General features: G+C 44.5%; 2 protein-coding genes across 5 annotated transcripts; both read left to right on the plus strand.

Annotated features, from left to right (window-relative positions):
* The first annotated feature begins 1,640 nt into the window (after positions 1-1,640).
* On the plus strand, positions 1,641-7,315 carry LOC138786230 (UDP-glucuronosyltransferase 3A1-like). Of its 2 annotated transcripts, none has more exons than XM_069963064.1 (7): positions 1,641-1,755; positions 3,832-3,933; positions 4,028-4,142; positions 4,306-4,840; positions 6,201-6,432; positions 6,533-6,752; positions 6,966-7,315. In XM_069963064.1, the coding sequence occupies exons 1-7, from the start codon at positions 1,659-1,661 to the stop codon at positions 7,240-7,242; spliced, it is 1,578 nt and encodes a 525-aa protein (XP_069819165.1). In that variant the 5' UTR covers positions 1,641-1,658; the 3' UTR covers positions 7,243-7,315. The 2 variants fall into 2 exon arrangements, with proteins under 2 accessions (XP_069819165.1, XP_069819166.1); XM_069963065.1 differs by having other exon boundaries at positions 1,663-1,751.
* Positions 7,316-7,882: 567 nt separating this feature from the next.
* On the plus strand, positions 7,883-18,757 carry LOC138786231 (UDP-glucuronosyltransferase 3A1-like). Of its 3 annotated transcripts, none has more exons than XM_069963068.1 (7): positions 7,883-7,899; positions 12,385-12,486; positions 13,005-13,119; positions 14,307-14,841; positions 15,694-15,925; positions 17,197-17,416; positions 18,392-18,757. In XM_069963068.1, the coding sequence occupies exons 2-7, from the start codon at positions 12,405-12,407 to the stop codon at positions 18,666-18,668; spliced, it is 1,461 nt and encodes a 486-aa protein (XP_069819169.1). In that variant the 5' UTR covers positions 7,883-7,899; positions 12,385-12,404; the 3' UTR covers positions 18,669-18,757. The 3 variants fall into 3 exon arrangements, with proteins under 3 accessions (XP_069819169.1, XP_069819167.1, XP_069819168.1); XM_069963066.1 differs by lacking the exon at positions 7,883-7,899 and adding an exon at positions 9,456-9,570; XM_069963067.1 differs by lacking the exon at positions 7,883-7,899 and adding an exon at positions 10,316-10,344.
* The last annotated feature ends 978 nt before the right edge of the window (positions 18,758-19,735 follow it).

Consider the following 19,735-nt stretch of genomic DNA (forward strand, 5'->3'; position numbering starts at 1 on the left):
CCTTCCTCTGCAAACTCCATCTCTGTGTCTGAGTTTTCCATGTGTGAATGCAGACTAGCCTCTGTACTATATAGTTACTAAAACTAAGATCCTGAAATCCCACTCTAGCAAACCTTCAGAAATTCCAAGACCAGCACTGAGCTGTGTGAATGCAGTTTTTTTCTTAATAATGAACATTCCTGGAGAAGGAGAGCTTGTAAGTTCTCCCCTCTTCCCTGTGAGCCCTCTGAAGAGCAGTAGTACAACTGGCAGCCATGGAGTGCAGTACTATTCAGGCGAGGAGAAAAGGGCCCCTGTATCTTTGCCTCGAGAAGCTCCAGTGATAAAGTCCAAAAATGAATGGCGATGTCACTGAAGTGTCCACACTTTGTCATTAAGGGTACAAACCCACACACCGTATACGCAGCAAATACGCAACAAATACGCAACAAATACGCAGCAAATACACAGCAGTTTGATGGTGAAGATTTAATGCTGAGTTCAGTTATTTAGATCTAATCTGCTGCGTTTTTGTTGCGTATTTGTTGCGTATCGCAGCAGTAAATACGCTGTGTATACGGTGTGTGGGTTTATACCCTAAAAACCTATATGTTAATATGATGTCTAGGATTCCATACTTTACTATATATTCTATACAATGTATACTGGGCACACTGAGGCCAAAGGGACCATGGACCTGTATGGAAATGTTCAGCAATCAGCATGCATGCTGGGATTATTCCCTGAATAGGGCTGCTGAATACTAGCAGGTTTACAAGGGTCTACTAAAGGGGTTATCCAGAATGAGAAAAGCATAGCTTCATTCCTTTCAGAAACAGAGCCACTCTTGTCCTTTGTGTAAGATATTATACCTCGACTCAATGAAAGTGAATTGTAATATACATTTAGGCCACAGAATCGGACAAATGATCTTATAGTGTCCACTTGCCCATTTACTATCAGCCGGGAATTTTCTGCTTCTTCAGGACCTGTGTAATCTGCTGCCTGAGGCGAGATACTCATCTTGCCACAGAAGGAGCAGCTCTGCCTGAATAAACCTTTAATTTCCCCACATTTCTCCACCCTACTGTTTATAGTGTTTGAGGTGCACATAATAGAAACATGTTGCGTCCCAGGATGAAAGCATTTTCACGACTACTGCGCAACAAGATCGATTTAGGGAGTAAAAGTTCTATACGAGTCACAACATTTTATTAGATGAATCCTCAGTTTTCTCTGGCTGCAGAGACCCCAGCTATCAGCTATAACATGTGGGAGGTCCATTAGCAAGTATTCAGTTTTCCTCCAGCGCCACCACAGGGTACATGAAGAATTACACAGTCCTAATTTAAATCATTGGGTTATTTGTACAATTTGTGGACGTGCTGTGTCCCCCAGAGAGGGGCGATCTCTTATAGTCATTCTCCACTCTTGCACATACATAATCCTAAATAGTGTTCTTTGCCTCTCTTGTATTTGTTAGCTTAACACCATAGTAAGTTACCTTGCACCCAGTGCACCCATGGGCGGGATACGGGGCTGAATCTACTCCATAGATAATCTTTACCTCTTGGCCTAATGCTGTGCACACTTGACATGGTTCCAAGCTTAGGACACTCCTGTAGTGTGTAGCCTTCACTGTACTCTTATTAACCACAGAGCAGACATCAGAATAAGTCATGGCAGGAGCCAGGAACCTTCTAATCCTTATCCTCCTCCTGATGTTACATGCTCACTGTCCACAAGGAGCCAAGATCTTGACTATATGTCTTGTAGGTGAGTTCACTTACTTTACTTCTTCACCTCTTTTTCTTTCTTTGCTCAATAATATTACAATATTATAGGACATATGGATGTCTTAGGGGCAAAGGGTTCAAATCTGACCAGGGGCAACATCTGCATAGACATCCGGACCGGCCTTTTCCTGCTGAAGGGGGCTTCTTAGAGATGCTCATCACCACCAATACAAATCTTAAAGAGATTTTCTGGGACCTTGATATTGTTGATTTATCCTTAGAATAGGTCATAAGCATCAGATCTGTTAAGGTACAACTCCTGGCACCCCCACTGACCAGCTGGTTGAGACGAAAGTGTAGGTTTTTTCTGCTCAGTCCCGTTCTAGCGAATGAGGGTAAGCTGCAATACCAGACACGGCCTCTACAAAAGGTATGGAGCTGTGGCAAGTAAATCAAGAAACGCCACAGCAACCAGCTGGTTGTGGGGGTGCTGGGAATTGGACCCCACAAATCTGATGGTGATGGCCTATGTGAACAATAAACTCTCAATAATAATTGTATAACACTGTTGTTAAATTACTTGTTCACTGTATGTTGGTTATTACTTGAGCGCTGTATGGTGGTATTTTGGCACTGCACAGATGATTGAGGGGATATTTCTATTTTGGAAGGTTATTGCTTTCCACAAGGTAGATGATTTTTGTCCTTATATCCATCATACCCCCCCCCCCCTTTCTTCCTCGAGGTTACTGATTATAAAGAGTGTATTGTATAGACTACAGCCACACACCAGTCTCTATGTATATTGTGATATTTGCACATACAGTTTTCAAATCAAAAGCAAATATTTATCATATAGGGTGTAAAAAATTTTCAGTAGGTAGTTGGGTTGCCGTTTTCTGCCAGAAACACCTTGTCAGTTCATGGGATGTGTCTGGTATTCTGGTCATTGGGGCAGAACTGCAGTACCTGACACAGCCACATGGAATGGCAGGGGTGTGTTTTAGATAGTCGGTGGGGAGAAGCTTGAGGCTGAGGACAAAAAGGGAAGAGAAAGCAAGTGTTTCTTCCCACTGGGTCTAGTGATCAGTGGGATCAAGTATTCACATCACAATGCGGATTTAATTTGTCAAGCTTGACAACCTCTTCCAGCATCTGAGAGGATAAAACCCCATTCCGGGAGGCCATGAAGGCCAAAAGAACCTTTAAAAGAAAAGATGAAGGTCCTTAATTGTGTCCCCACCCATGTAAAACACCTAGAAAATACTTGGAAATGGGTTTTCTCAACCATAGAACATCTTTAGGTCTATGAAAACATTTACAACCACAATCCAATCAGCATGACTGCAGGATCAGACTACACAAAGGTTGTAGTCTGTTACCATGGAGACATCGGTCTAGATAGAAGCTACACCTCAGGAGTAAATCATTAGGATTTGTCCAAATCAGAATTCTATGGCTTTGACTTAGCAGGACAGACGTAGACAGTATGCCTGTCCACTCAGCTGTACAAATACTCACCCATTCCCCGCTACTGAATGTGCCCTGGTCTTGACCTCTTTAACATCCTTACTATTTAGTGAGCTCTAGAGGCTGCAGATCAAAATAGTATTCAAGGCCTGAACACATGAGTGAGATGATTTTTATTGTTCCACAAAGAAGAGCTGGGGCTTCTGCCATTTCAATATGTGTTCCTGCTCCTCTACAGTAAGCATAGATATGCTTTGCATCTCTGCTTACAGTTCTTGCAAGGTTTAGGTGGCAATACTTGCACTGAGCAAGAGATATACAAACTGTGCCTCTTGCTCAGTATGTAGTTTTCATCATAGAGCACCTCACAAACTATGTAGTTTGCAGGGACTCCTGTCATTTCTATAAGAGTCCCAGCTCCTGTACAGTAAACAGCCATGTACTGTATGGTCCATGGAGCTAAGTGGTGATACTATGCATACTCCATACTCTGCAAGGACTGGGCTCTCTGGTCATAGCTCAGGGACTGTAGGGCCAAATCCAAATAAAACATCAAGTCCGAAACTAATTTAATGACCAATTCTAGTGAAAACTCCCAAGGTCAATCCCAGGAGGTTTAACCATCTACTATTTTGTTCTTCTTCAGGTGGAAGTCATTATCTCCTGATGGATGATGTTTCCCGTATTCTTCAGGACAATGGACATGAGGTCAGAATGTTTCGTCAGATTGGGGATGGCACACTACCAGGTCTATACAACTGGGTGACACACTTTATCATTGAAACTGAAATTCCATACATATGACCTTCCCTTTAACCAATACATGACCTGTTTTCTTTAAGGCTACAAGATGCCGTCCACTCCATATCCAGTGTCCACCTATTCCTTGGATGAGAAAACCCTAAAAGAATTTGACAAGTTTTTCACTGAGTATCAGAAAGAGTTTTTCATGGGCAAGTATGTTATAGGAATGGAAGGAAAATTCATACGATGTATATGGCACTTACTATAGACAGTAAAAAAATTGTGATACAAGGCCATAGGGAAAGCATTAAACATGGCGGCCAGGGTGGAGTTTTCAGGATTCGCATTCTGCAGAGTAATTTTTTCATTCTTTCAGGGCTGGGTTCCAGTTTTTCATTAACCTGATGAACGTGTTTGCAAACCAGTGCCGAATCTCTATGAACCAGACTGATATTCTGGACTTCCTGAAGAAAGAACAATACGACATTGCCATAATAGATGCATTCAACCCTTGCACCTTTTTTATCTCCGAAAAGTTGGGCATTCCTTATATCTCCATCTTTTCTGGAAATATTGGCAATGCCATAGCTGTTGGATTGCCGAGTCCTCCATCCTACGTGCCGACATTCGCATCACAGCTCACCGACCGTATGAACTTTATGGAACGCTTGAAGAACACTCTTATGTATATTGGCTCCTACATAGCAGAAAACAGTGTACAGGCGATATTCAATGACATCGCTGAGCGCCATTTTCCTGCTGACTCTAGACCATCATTATCTGACCTCTACCATAAAGCAGAACTCTGGATTTACAATGTGGATTTTAGCATTGAATTTGCACGTCCTCTCCTTCCTCATATTCTGTGTATCGGAGGGTTACGGGCCAAGCCGGCAAATCCAGTGTCACAAGTGAGTATGAGCAAATAAAGCAGCTTGGCTGGTTATATACTGAAGTAGGGGACATCATGGGTCTAGTGAACCAAAATTAGGACACTAAAATAAGTTTGTGATAAAATAAGTTTGCTTTGTATACATGAGTAGGTTACTATTAGTATTTCTCCTGGTTTATCACAGTAAAGGGCTTGATAGGTGCAGGGAGGGGATAGAGTGGACTGTTCAGCTGTAACTGTATGGCCATTTCAGGTTTCGCCTCAGGCAGCAGAAAACCCAGAATCGGCCCTGCCTCTATGATCATAGAGATGTGTGCTGGGAGGGGGTATAGAGGACTGTGCAGCTGTAACTGTATGACTCCATAGTTCTCATTATGATCATAGGGATGAGTGTGGGGAGGGGATAGAGAGGACTGTGCATCTGTAACTGTATGGCCACACAGTTCTTTTAATGATCATAGAGATGAGTAGAGGGAGGGAATAGAGCAGACAGTGCATGTGTAACTGTATGGCCACACAGTTCTCTCTATGATCATAGAGATCAGTGCAGAGTGGGGATAGAGAGGACTGTGCATGTGTAACTGTATGACCACACAGCTCTCTTTATGATCATAGAAATGAGCGCAGGGAAGGGATAGAGAGGACTGTGCTGGAGTTCTCTGTCTGACTGTAAAGTGGGGGAGTCAGCTTTAGTTTGATAAGAGGTCCATAATATGGAACCTGCCACTAAACCATACAGGCCAGGATTTGGCTCCATACTGTGCACTGTTGAGAGGGGCCACAATACATGTGGTTAGGATCATGGTACTTTACATAATTTTTAGGATTTTACAGTTAAAGGGGTGACAGTGACTATATATGTATAGATTGCAGACAATGTGATTCTTACACTTATAGCCCTATTTCACAGAACGATTATCGTTCATAGACTCGCTCCAACGACCGCTCGTTAACGAGCACTTAACGATTTTTTTAAGCGAACGATAACACATAATATGTGTGGGAACGTGAAAGATATCTCTAGTGTAACGATTTTTTTGCGGTCGTTACATCGTTACATGGTCGTTTTAAAACGTGGGGAAATGTAGGTAGACATTTCAAGAACGACTGAAAGATTTTTTATTCAACGAAAAGATTAGCAAATTATTGTTGAAAGACCAACGATTTTTTTTCGACATGTTGGAAAAAAAATAGTGAACGACTCAACGACGTTTTTGCTGTTGTCGGTCGCTCGTTTACAGCTATTCCACAGAACGAATATTGTTAACGAGCGGTCGTTTAAACGATTTTATGAACGATAATCGTTCGAAAAAGTTCCATGGAATAGGGCCTTTACTCATCTGACTACTGAATATTTTCTACTTCTCTTCCATTTCTAGGATCTAGAAGACTACATAGCGGAATCCGCAGAGTCTGGGTTCATAATGGTGACACTGGGTTCTATGTTATCTTCAATCCCTAGGATGGATCTTGTGAAGGAAATAAATTCTGCATTTGCTAAGATCCCGCAGAAGGTGATCTGGAGATATAAGGCATCCGATTGGCCAGAAGGGCTGGAGGTAGCCCCCAATGTCAGACTCCTGGACTGGGTGGCCCAGAATGATCTACTAGGTAAGAAACATACCGCTCAAAATACAAAACATGGTGACTTCTATGACTAGGGGCTCTCTCACCACCCCCTTAGTTTAGAGTCCATTGTGTTCTATTACAGGACATCCAAAGATACGCCTCCTAGTGACACATGGTGGAATGAACAGCATGATGGAGGCCGTGTACCATGGGGTCCCCGTTTTAGGGATCCCACTTTTCGGAGATCAGTTTAACAACCTGATTCGTGTTAAAGCAAAACGTATGGGAGAATATATTCCAGCTACTGAAATCATGGCAGAAAACTTTGCGGATGCGATCCGTAATATAGTAGGAAACAAAAGGTAAGTGATAGTCTGGATAATGTACCCAAAAGTCAGAGATGAGAATGATAGATCTAGAAGTCTCTAAAGTACTTAATACATCCCATATAGACGCCATGTTGCTCTGGTAAATAAAGATGAGTGAACTCCTTTACAATCACTAATGTCAGTGGAATAATCTTCTAGAAACATTACAACATACCAATACACTAATAACGTCCTTTCTTCTCACAGCTACAAGACGTCGGTGATGAAGCAGAGTGTGATCCTGCGCTCACATCCATTCCCTCCGGACAAGCAGTTGTTAGGATGGGTGGAGCACATCATCCAGTCAGGTGGAGGCGGCCATCTTAGGCCCTATTCTTACCAGCAGCCCTGGTATCAGCAGTTTCTCCTGGATGTCATCCTGTTTCTCTCGGCCTGTGTCGCTGCCATCATCTACCTCATCCTGAGAGTTATGAGAGGTCTCATCCACTTCATCTTCTCCAACAGGAAACAGAAACAAAACTAGTATTTATGTAATCAGTGTCTCCACTGTGCAAAAACTTTTTCCAAGATTTGGTAGTTTTGGTTAATAAAAAAAAAAAAACACTTAAAGGGGTTGTCTGGCTTATAAAACCCATCTCTGTGCATCCTAAATTAATGGGGGAAGGGGGAGGGGCTTCTTTTCAGGATCAGCACCTCCATCTCATAGTGGAGAGAAGTTACTAAGGGTATCTCTTGCTGTGGAGTAACTGCTCTAAGCCCCTCATTATATATGGGCTCTGCCACCTAGACCTTCATGAAGTTGAAAAGGTTAAAGAAGTGAGTTGAGTAGGTTAGCAGGCTGTCTTGGGGGCCATAACTCTCCTAAATAGGGGTGACCAGGACTAACCTCCTATTGGTGGGGAAAATGCTAGAAAGAGTGAGGTGTAGGAGTGAAGAGAGTGTGAGGCACCCAAGCCAGTGATTGGACAGATCAACAACAGTAAAACACACACAAAGACAGGGGAGAGTGAGACACCAAGTGGTGATGGTGCAAAATGACACTCATCATCCCAGAGTGTGACAGAGTTACCTTTTTACAGTTGGAATAAAGCTTAGTGGCACACCTGTACTGGGAAACTACAATAAGAGCCCACACTCTACAGGAGAGAGGACCCTACTCATAAGCCCTTATACTCCACAGGTGAGAGGATCCTGCCAATAAGAGCTTACACTCTACAGGAGTGAGGACCCTGCCCATAAGACCCTACACTCTACAGGAGAGAGGACCCTACTCATAAGCCCTTATACTCCACAGGAGAGAGCATCCTGCCCATAAAAGCTTACACTCTACAGGAGAGAGGTCCCTGCCCATAAGAGCTTACACTCTACAGGAGAGAGGTCCCTGCCCATAAGAGCTTACACTGTACAGGAGAGAGGTCCCTGCCCATAAGAGCTTACACTCTACAGGAGAGAGGACCCTGCCCATAAGAGCTTACACTCTACAGGAGAGAGCATCCTGCCCATAAAAGCTTACACTCTACAGGAGAGAGCACCCTGCCCATAAGAGCTTGCACTCTACAGGAGAGAGGTTCCTGCCCATAAGAGCTTGCACTCTACAGGAGAGAGGTCCCTGCCCATAAGAGCTTACACTCTACAGGAGAGAGGACCCTGTACATAAGAGCTTACACTCTACAGGAGAGAGCATCCTGCCCATAAAAGCTTACACTCTACAGGAGAGAGGTCCCTGCCCATAAGAGCTTACACTCTACAGGAGAGAGGACCCTGCCCATAAGAGCTTACACTCCACAGGTGAGAGGATCCTGCCCATAAAAGCTTACACTCTACAGGAGAGAGGACCCTGCCCATAGGAGCCTACACTCTACAGGAGTGAGGACCCTGCCCATAAGAGCTTACACTCTACAGGAGAGAGGACCCTGCCCATAAGAGCTTACACTCTACAGGAGAGGGGTGCCTGCCCATAAGAGCTTACACTCTACAGGAGAGAGGACCCTGCCCATAAGAGCTTACACTCTACAGGAGAGAGGTCCCTGCCCATAAGACCCTACACTCTACAGGAGAGAGGACTCTGCCCATAAGAGCTTACACTCTACAGGAGAGAGGTCCCTGCCCATAAGAGCTTACACTCTACAGGAGAGAGGACCCTGCCCATAAGAGCTTACACTCTACAGGAGAGAGGTCCCTGCCCATAAGAGCTTACACTCTACAGGAGAGAGGACTCTGCCCATAAGAGCTTACACTCTACAGGAGAGGGGTGCCTTCCCATAAGAGCTTACACTCTACAAAGCGAGGTCTCTCCCCATAAGAGCTGCTTACAGAGAATTAGGGCTAAAGCAGCCCCCTGCCACGTATATGTACGTATGTATGTATATGTAAGTGCATGGGCCTATGTGAAATGCGTTGGCTCCCTTCTCACTCATCATAGGAACAACACAAAAGTAGTGCAAAAATAATAAAAATAGTACAAAGGCAGAAACGCCTGTAAACATAGGGCACATTTCCTGCATGTAGAGATGGCGTTACAAAATACATATGACGTATTAGTACATCAGCAGATACTATGGATATGCGTCTACAATGTGTTGGATGATTGTAGGCTGTATTTGTAGCTCATGCAATAAATAAAGCTGGAATCCTGTGTATCTTTTATTGATATTTGTTATGTCAATAGAAGGGGCGCGGTTAAGCAGTGGACACGCCCACACATAACCGGACACCACTCTCTCTCCCAGACTATACAGCCTGCAGATAAGTAGGAGAATGGCCAGGAATAAGGAGCTCGCTGGTTTCCTATTGTTTTTGTCACAGTTTCCACTTCTGCAGGCGGCCAAGATCCTGACCATCAGCTTTATAGGTAAGACATGACTCCACCTTAAAGATCTGCTGACACTTCCCATAGTAACTGTTCTTGGACACCCACAACTGCTACAATGGGGACCCCATAGATATGCAATTTGCTCTTTTCTGGTGTTTGGAAACATTTTCTTGAAGTCCCTTTCATGTTGCTAATACTCTTATAAATTGTTTTACATGTGACCCATGTGAACGTACCCTTAAGGTCCTTGAATTGGGTGTGGGTCTGTGATGTCCATCAAAGGTGTAATGGCTAAATACCAGTTCTACAGAGTAACGGCACCCTGCAAACTATTCAGATACCTCATCTCTGGAGTCATGAACATTGTTTTTCTTCTCCGTCTGGCCTAGACCGCCATTGTGTCTTCCCAGATAACTGCAAAGTACACTGCCTAGATATCTTCTGATCATCTCTTCTGCAGCCATTCCTAGCCTCAACAGTAGCACAACACTCCCAACATTTGATATTGTCGTCCTGCTATTGCCACCACTACTTCTACTACCCCAGGCAGCTCCGTTACTGTACCTAGAGCTCTACCCAGTGCCCTTCATCAATTCAGACCAGGAGCAAAAAAAATGTTGACCATGGATTCGACTGCTGCTTATATTCACTGCTCCTCACCCCCCTGGCCCAGGTACCAATACTCAATAGACCCACTCTGGCCAGGCATTGGTGACAATTCCAGGAGGAATGTAATGTTGGCTCTATTGTTTCCACAGAGCCTAATGTGTGAGGGGTGAAGCTATAGTGCAGTACTTGCAGGCAGCTTCCAAGGTAAAGGTCAAGCAGCAGTGCCTCATTGTGTAATGGGTGGTGCAGTAGGTGATACTGATAACTAGGTGTGGTTTGGTAAATTAACTCTATACTAGGCTAATAATGCTGGTGACCCTGGGGCCAGTGGAAGTATGCTGGTAGTTGTAGTCCTTACGTGCACCCAATATGTTATAAGCTTGGCAATGTAAACCCTTCACAAGCTCTTGTATGGATAACCCCCTGTTCACAGCAGTACAATGGTGCCTATGGTGGAGGAACCCCTGGTGCTTGCATAATTCCTTCCTCTGGCCTTGAAGATCTTAAAGGAAACTGTAAAGGGGTACTCCAGTGGGACCGGGGAGGAGGTGGCTGAGGGAAAAGACATCCACTCACCTCCCCGATTCCAGAGGCGGGTCCCGCATCGCGGTGCTCCGGTGCCCGGCTGTTTCTCGGTGTCTGACACGGGCCCGAGACGTGACGTCTCAGCCACTCAGTGAAGGAGGCGGGATCCCGCCTCCTTCACTGAGTGGCTGAGAGGACCTGAGACGTCACGTCTCGGGCCCGCGTCAGACACCCGGAAGCTGCCAGGAGCCGGGCACCGGACCACCGCCATGTGGGACCCGCCTCTGGAACCGGGGAGGTGACGTCTTTTCCCTCGGCCACCTCCTCCCCGGTCCCAGCAAAAAAGTGCCCCCTCGCTGGAGTACCCCTTTAATGGTTGACTCCCAATGGGTACAGAAGTAAGATTCTCACAAAAGTTAAGCTGCAGTTTCCTATCTGACTGTTAAAGAATAGTGTTCAGCAAACCTGTCAAAATTTTCTGGTTCTGCAAAGTAAGCCAAACTCGAACATTTTGTCAGTTCACTCAACACTACTGGAGAAGTATTGGGGTGAACACCTTGAAAGTTGTAATGTATGCTCCCTATGTAGGGGAGTACAGATAACATTATTATTTTACGGGACCCATGTGCTGCCATGTAACTGCATATATGACTTTATTATTCAGCCTGATGGGCTCAGGAGGTAACAATAAGTCATCAGATCACTTCAGATAAGATGTATACAATTCCACAATATGGGTGGCTTCACACTGAGGAATTCTCGCAGAAAAATTCTGCGGAATTCCGTTGCCTGTACGCGCGCACAGCCGTGCGCCCTTCCGCCGTCTCCATAGACACCATTCTATGGGCCAGCTGATTCCGCTATCCGCTGAAAGAATTGACGTGTCAATTCTTTTGGCGGAATGTGCGGTATCCTGGTGTAACTGTGAGGGGTTGCTGGGTGTTATGGTGCAACTGGGGCCTAACTGGAACCTACTTGTCACGGTGGGGTCCGAGGATGTTATGGTGGCCTGGCCTCTCAGCACACTCACAGGAGAAGCAAAGTAATATTTACCTTGAAGTAAGCAATGTCCACACACTTGTAGGATGGAAGCAATAAGGTACTTTACTTGAGGTAAAACCTTGGTACAGTTCCTACAGTTGCATAAGATGGCAATATGCAGTCAGGAGGATCCAACACCAGGAGTTAATTGTGAGATCTGTGGTAGCTTTCAGTGCTCTTTGGTCCTCTCAATTCTTCTATCTTTATGAGCAGCTTACTGAGGAATAGGTTAGGCAGAGCTGAGGGTCTCACATACACTCGGGCCTGTGCAGAAGGTCTCTGTAGCAGGGTGGACCTAATGACTGAAGTTTTCTGAATTGCAGAAATTAGAGGAAGCTTCTGCAGTAAAATACACCACACCACAGAGTCAAACCTAAGGACACCTCATTCTACCTTACTTTGGGCAGAAATTAATTGCTCTGGGTTACCACAAATGCGGAATCAGACGGCCCATAGAATGGTGTCTATGGAGCCGCCGGAAAGGCATGCGGCCGTGCGCGCTAACAGGCGACGGAATTCCGCGGAATTTATCCACAAGAATTCCTCAGTGTGAACCCACCCTAAGTAAGTGTATGATCTCTATAGGTCAACTTGCTGTATAAACCATGAGATGATTAGTACCATATACCTGTCCTGGTGTGTTTTGTAGATTTTGTACATATGCTCTTTTCTTTATAGGTGGTAGTCATTACCTGCTGATGGATGAGATCTCCCGTATACTTCACCACAATGGCCATCAAGTGAGGATGTTTCAACAAATTGCAGATGGAATGCTTCCAGGTCAGATCGATTGATTGAGTTATGTACGATCCTGTAGAAAAACATCACCACCCAGTGGACAGATTGGAAGTGCAGTTGCAAGCTCTTCTTTCCAGACCCCCAAACTACCTCTGTATAGATTTCAGACCAGATGTTTAGCAATTCACTTCTCCCTATTCCTTTGCCTCCCTCCCCTGGTCACCATACAGGCCAGGATGGTACTGTGTGTTAAGTGAGTTAAGGGTAGCAATGGAATGGGGAGGGGGTTGAATAAGTGGCACAGTGGATTTGCTGACCTTTCTGACAGAAAAGGGAGAGATCCCCCTGCTAGGACCCCCAGCAATCAGCTGTAACCTATGGAGAGGCCTGGCAGTAAGTGTTTAATTTCTCTGCAGCGCCACTATAGGAGAAATAAAGCATTACATGGTGTCCATTCATGTCAATAGTTTTACTGTGTAATGTAGGACAGGACAATAATCATTGTGAATTATTTTACATCTAACTTATTTACTGATGGTCACAATATGTTCACATTATAGGTCGCCAGGCCCAGCAGAGCCCCTACCCCGTCTCCACATACTCACTGGGGGAAGAATATATACGGGAATACAATGCTGTTTTTGGTAAAAGTCAAAAGGAATATCTCCTGGGCCAGTAAGTCTGTACTAGGGATCTACTATACCTGTAGGAAGTGTACGGCAAGAGGATGATTTGGTCCTATATATAACTACTTAAAGGGGCTTTTGTATACTTTATTACAGAATACCAAGTTTAATGTTTTTTTTAACTTTGTAAAAAAAAATTGATCGCACTGGGGAAGGGTCAGGTACCGCAAATACACATGAGAGCTCTTAGGCCATTGATAACCTGCAGTGCTCTGTGCTCGGTGTATGGGGGCACCATTGTAGCACATTGGTGGGGAGTATGTGGGAACTCGTCCTTAGTAGAGATGAGCGAGCACCAAAATACTCGAATGCCTGTTACTCGAGTTGAGTATTTTCCAATGCTCGAGTGCTCGAATCAAGTAACGACCCCCATTTAAATCAATGGGATACTTAAATATTAAACCAGGTGCCCCCCACTCGGCACAGAGGGTACCTGGTTAATCTGAAAGTGACAGTCTGTGATATTAACCCCCTGGGAGCCAGACTGTGCTCCTTTGGTGGGGAAGGGAGTGTAGAAATTATACTTACAGAAGTGATTTGAGCTGCGATAGTGAAGACAACATAAAGACCGCTCCGGTAAGTATATTTTCCCCATCCCCTCTCCTCCTGTGCTTGTCGGCTGTTCATGGTCTTTTCACATTTGCTATTACACCCAACCATTATTGTCTGCAACTGTTGGTGATCAGCCAAGTACGGCCTATAATCATTTAGTGTAATATGGAGTCACTTCAAAGTTGTTGAAGGTGACGGGCCGCACCATAGATGTTGAACAGTTAAAAGGGTTTTCCTGGCTTAGAAAAACATGTCCACTCTCTTCCAGAAACAGCACTAGAGATGAGCAAACCTCGAGCACGTTCGGGTTCCTCTATGCCCAAACACTCTACATTTGATTACCAGTGGCTGAAGAAATTGGATGCAGCCCTAGGGAGCCCTGGAAAATATGGATGTAGGCAGATGAGTAGTTCCTGAGATGTTTAGTCTGTGAATAGACATGGAGACTATTACCCAGGGGTGGTAGTAGAGGGCAGGAAGTGTATGTGTATGAATGTAGGTGGGTTTAACTCCTTGGTTAATCTACATAACTTTTCATTCTACAATAAAATAACATTTACCTGCTGCTATCAGAATCCCCATTCACAGATGTTCCTGTATCCTCCTTTGTATCTCTCACTGCAGACATGGAGTACACAACTTCTTGACCTTTCTAAATGAGCTCTCCTATCAGTGTAATGTTACTCTGCATCAATCTGATATATTAAACTTCTTGATGGAAGAAAAATACGATCTGGCAGTCATCGATGGCTCCAATCCCTGCTGTTTCCTGGCTGCGGAGAAGCTCGGAGTTCCTTACATCGCCTTCTTCCCTGGGACCTTTATGAACGCTGCCAAGGTTGGGGTAATAGGTCCGGTGTCCTATGTGCCATCATTACAGACCCAGCTCACTGACCACATGGATTTCTTTGGACGCTTGAAGAACACTTTAATGTACTTGGCATCTCCTATAATAGAGAGGAAAATGGATGTGGTATTTCAGAAGGTTATTGATGAGCACTTTCCCTTGGGCTCCAGACCATCCATAGCTGACCTGCACTTAAAGGCAGAGCTCTGGATATACAATGTAGACTTTACTATAGAGTTTCCTCGGCCTCTATTACCAAATATTCAATGTATTGGAGGGTTATTGGCCAAGCCAGCAAAGCCGCTAACTCAAGTTAGTATAATGTCCATTTCTCTGGATATTGAGTTAGGCAGTTGTCTGTCACTGTATATTGGGTATGGTTTCTGACACTGTATAAAGGGTATTGTGTCTGACTTTCTATATAGTGTATGGTGCCTGCCACTGTATAAGAGGTATTATGTCTGGCACGGTATAAGAGATATTGTGTCTGATACTGTATATTGGGTATGGTGCCTGACACTGTATAAGGAGTATTGTGTCTGACACTGTATTAGGGGTGTTGTGGCTGACACTTTATGTGGGGTATTGTGTCTGATACTGTATATTGGGTATGGTGCCTGACACTGTATAAGGAGTATTGTGTCTGACACTGTATTAAGGGTGTTGTGGCTGACACTTTATGTGGGGTATTGTGTCTGATACTCTATAAGAGGTATTGTGGCTGACACTGTATAAAGGGTATTAGACCTGACACTGTATACAGGATGTTGTGTCTGACACTGTATAAAGGGTATTAGACCTGACACTGTATACAGGATGTTGTGTCTGACACTGTATAAGGGGTATTAGACCTGACACTGTATACAGGGTGTTGTGTCTGACACTTTATATGGGGTATTGTGTCTGAAACTGTATAAGGGGTTTTGTGCCTGACACCGTATAAGGGATATTACATCTGATACTGTATAAGTAGTATTGTGTCGGACACTGTCTTAGCTGCTAGAGGACCTTATTTCAAAAGGTATGAAATCAATTTATTTTTATTTATTCAGTCAGTCAATGACTGATCTGTGGTTAGGTAGAACAAGGAAGAGCTGTCAGTAGGGGCCATATAGTATTATTATCAATTTATCATTATTATTATTATTATTTTGTACTGTGCAGGAATTGGAAGACTTTATAGCAGAATCGGGGGACTCCGGCTTTATAGTGGTAACACTGGGATCGATGATTTCTTCCCTCCCACTTGTGGAATTCCTGAAGGAGATGAATGACGGATTTGCTAAGATACCACAGAAAGTCATCTGGAGATATAAGAGGTCAGAATGGCCCCAAGGAGTGAATGTTGCCCACAATGTCAGGCTTATGGACTGGGTGTCCCAGAATGATTTGTTGGGTAAGAATGATTCAAATTGACTCAAGAATGGAAACATAATTGTATGTGCATTTATTATTTTATGTACAAACAGTGTACAAATAACTACAACATATAGTGCTGTCCTTTGTGCCTCCACACAATAATAGTGCCCTTCTTTGTGCCACCAGACAGTATAAGTAGATTTGTTTATGCCCCCAACACCAAAAATCCCTCTTTTGTTGCCTCAGTAATAGTCTCTTCTTTTGTGCCTTCGGATAGTTATAGTTCCCTACTTTGGGTCCCACACAGTAATAGTTCCCTCCTTTGGGTCCCACACAGTAATAGTTCCCTCCTTTGGGTCCCACACAGTAATAGTGCCCTCCTTTGGGTCCCACACAATAATAGTGCCCTCCTTTGGGTCCCACACAGTAATCATGCCCTCCTTTGTGTCCCAGACAGTAATAGTTTACTCCTTTGTGCACCCAAACAATTTAATCCCCTCAGGAGCCTGCCCTAGCATCTGGCATCAGGCTCCTCCCACATGTCTCATGGTGATGATCTCACCAGTGACTCTACTGAAGATCCTCCCTCCTGTGCTTAACCCCTGTTCCTGCCCTTGGATGACGTTACCATTATGACATCCTTAAAGGGGTACCCCAGTGGGGGGGGGAGGGGGCATTTTTTTGCTGGGACCGGGGAGGAGGTGGCTGAGGGAAACAACATCCACTCACCTCCCCGGTTCCAACAGCAGGTCCCGCATCGCGGCGCTCCGGTCCCCGGTTCCCAACCGCTTCCTGGTGTCTGACGCAGGCCCGAGACGATACATCTCAGGTCCGCTCAGCCAGTCAGTGTCAGAGGCGGGATCTGAGCGGACTTGAAACGGATCCCGCCTCCATCACTGACTGGCTGAGCGGACCTGTAACGTCACGTCTCGGGCCCGCGTCAGACACCAGGAAGCACCCGGGAACCAGGGACCGGAGCGCCGCATTGCGGGACCCGCCGCTGGAACCGTGGAGGTGAGTGGACGTCGTTTCCCTCAGCCACCTCCTCCCCAGTCCCAGGAAAGAAATGCCCCCCTGCTGGAGTACCCCTTTAAGGCTGGCCACTTCCAAGGTTTGGAAACCATCAGAACAATAACATAGCTGGGATTGGAAGATCTGATAACATGAACAGAGGGGTGGGAAATAAGTATTAATGCAGGGAGCCGATACATAAATTTTTATTTATGCCTGGAAAGCCCCTTTGTGTAATTTTGTAACTACTTTTCTTGTTTTCTTAGTCAGTGATCAATATCTGATTATTCAATCTAGGCCATCCTAAAGTGCATCTTCTGGTGACACATGGAGGGATGAACAGCGTGATGGAGGCCGTATACCATGGAGTGCCTATGGTGGGGATCCCACTTTTTGGGGACCAGTATGCAAACATGGTCCGTGTTGAAGCAAGGAACTTGGGAACCTTCATTTCACCAGATCAAATGAAGGCTGAGAAGTTTGCAAACACCATACGAGAAGTAATAGAAAATCGTCGGTGGGTTTGATCATTGATTTAATCCTGTAGGGAACTCTATTGTAATGGTGTGGGACCAGGAGTAGTCCTTATAGAATTATACTACTACTTACTAATACTGTTACAGTGCCCCTACAAGAGTACTAGGCACACAGTGCGCCTACATCAGTACTAGGCACACAGTTCCCCCTATAACAGTACTAGGCACACAGTTCCCCCTATAACAGTACTAGGCACACAGTTCCCCCTATAAAAGTACTAGGCACACAGTGCGCCTACATCAGTACTGGGTACATATAGCCCCTATAACAGTACTAGGCACACGGTGCCCCTACAACAGTACTAGGCACACCATGCCCCTACAAGAATACTAGGTACATAGAGCCCCTATAACAGTACTAGGCACACCATGCCCCTACAAGAATACTAGGCACACAGTTCCCCCTATAACAGTACTAGGCACACAGTTCCCCCTATAAAAGTACTAGGCACACAGTGCGCCTTCATCAGTACTGGGTACATAGAGCCCCTATAACAGTACTAGGCACACGGTGCCCCTACAACAGTACTAGGCACACCATGCCCCTACAAGAATACTAGGTACATAGAGCCCCTATAACAGTACTAGGCACACAGTGCCCCTACAACAGTACTAGGCACACCATGCCCCTACAAGAATACTAGGCACACAGTGCCCCTATAACAGTACTAGGCACACAGCACCCCTACAAGAATGCTAGACACACAGTGCTACAACAGTACTAGGGACAAAGTGCCCCTTACAACAGTTTTAGTCCATAAAGTATGGAGGGGGAGAAAGGCCTAAGCCCTGACCTCAACCCCATCCAACACCCAGACCTCAGATTGTGAGCCTGTCCTTTCCCTAACACCAGTGTCTACTATCACAAATGAGGGGACAAAAGTTCCCACAGACACCTCCAGAAAAAAAGATCGGATGTGGATAAAATTACTTAGTGACTTAATTTCTTCTCACAGCTACAAGACATCAGCAATGAAGCGAAGGGCCATCATGCGCACACGTCCATTCCCTCCGGACAAGCAGCTATTAGGATGGGTGGAGCACATCATCCAGTCAGGTGGAGGCGGCCATCTTAGGCCCTATTCTTACCAGCAGCCCTGGTATCAGCAGTTTCTCCTGGATGTCATCCTGTTCCTCTCGGCCTGTGTCGCTGTCATCATCTACCTCATCCTAAGAGTTATCAGAGCTCCCATCTACTTCCTCTTCTCCAACAGAAAACAGAAAGAAAATTGACACTTTCTTATTAAAATTTTTACATATATTGTAAACATTTTTGTAACTGCTTTTTTTTTTTTTTAATAAAACTATTTAAAATTAAAAAATCAGATGAAATCCAGTTTGAATATTTAGATAAAGGCACCTTTAATTTTTGGTTCTACAAATAAGGGAAGAATATACAATGAAGTTATTGCATGTATATCTCCTACCGCCCTCATTTATGTATCACTAAACTGTTATAAGGTCCAGTGCCCCCTTCCCCCTCCCGGCTTCACAGAATAACTCCAAACAATAGGAGTCGGTGAAGTATGACGCTGGGTATTTGTTCCTTCCTCTGCTGACCCGGGGCTCTCATTAGAGTCCATCAGAGCAGCCGTCAGGGTTGGGTTTGTATGTCAGTGACATGAGGAGGGAGAATAAATATACAAGCTGGGAAACAAGAAGATGGAAATATTGGCAAAAAAACTAAAGCTACTTCATCTTCTCCAAAAGGAAACAAAAACAAAACTAACATATTTTTTTTAACATTACTTTTACATATATTGTACAAAAAAAATTATATTTTTTTTCTTAAGTAAATCTATTTCAAATTAGAAAGTTGAATGAAATCCAGTTTGAATATTTGGGTAACAGAGCCTTTAATTTCTGGTTCTACAAACAGGAAGAATATACAATGAAGTTATTGCACATATATCTACTGCCGCCATCGTTCACGTCTCACTAAACTGGTATAAGGTCCAATGCCCCCATACTTCCCGGCTTCACAGAATAAAAACTCTAAACAATAGGAGTCGGTGAAGTATGACGCTGGGTGTTTGTTCCGTCCCCCGCTGTTCCGGGGCACGTCGCTGATTATAAAGCTCTCATTAGAGTTAATCAGAGCAGCCGTCAGGGTTGGGTTTTGTATGTCAGTGACATGAAGAGGGAGAATGAAGATACAAGCTGGGAAAACTCTCAATTAGACAATGGAAATTAGGAGAAAAAATCTAAATGACTAAAATGTAAAAAACAGGGATCATAGAAGGTCACAGTGTGAAATATGTAGTGAATAGGTGCACTGTATCCCATCATAAATAACCACA

The sequence above is a fragment of the Dendropsophus ebraccatus genome, chromosome 3 (assembly GCF_027789765.1).
Source record: "Dendropsophus ebraccatus isolate aDenEbr1 chromosome 3, aDenEbr1.pat, whole genome shotgun sequence".
Classification (NCBI taxonomy): Eukaryota; Metazoa; Chordata; class Amphibia; order Anura; family Hylidae; genus Dendropsophus; species Dendropsophus ebraccatus.

What these genes read in the sequence shown, in the direction of transcription:
- LOC138786230 (XM_069963064.1), top strand. Translation starts at nt 1,659, where the DNA reads ATGGCAGGAGCCAGGAACCTTCTAATCCTTATCCTCCTCCTGATGTTA. An exon ending in GGCCCAGAATGATCTACTAG is followed by an intron (nt 6,433 to 6,532) that starts GTAAGAAACATA and finishes GTTCTATTACAG; the next exon opens with GACATCCAAAGATACGCCTC. An exon ending in AATATAGTAGGAAACAAAAG is followed by an intron (nt 6,753 to 6,965) that starts GTAAGTGATAGT and finishes TTCTTCTCACAG; the next exon opens with CTACAAGACGTCGGTGATGA.
- LOC138786231 (XM_069963066.1), top strand. Translation starts at nt 9,477, where the DNA reads ATGGCCAGGAATAAGGAGCTCGCTGGTTTCCTATTGTTTTTGTCACAG. An exon ending in CAGCAAAGCCGCTAACTCAA is followed by an intron (nt 14,842 to 15,693) that starts GTTAGTATAATG and finishes TGTACTGTGCAG; the next exon opens with GAATTGGAAGACTTTATAGC. An exon ending in GTCCCAGAATGATTTGTTGG is followed by an intron (nt 15,926 to 17,196) that starts GTAAGAATGATT and finishes TATTCAATCTAG; the next exon opens with GCCATCCTAAAGTGCATCTT.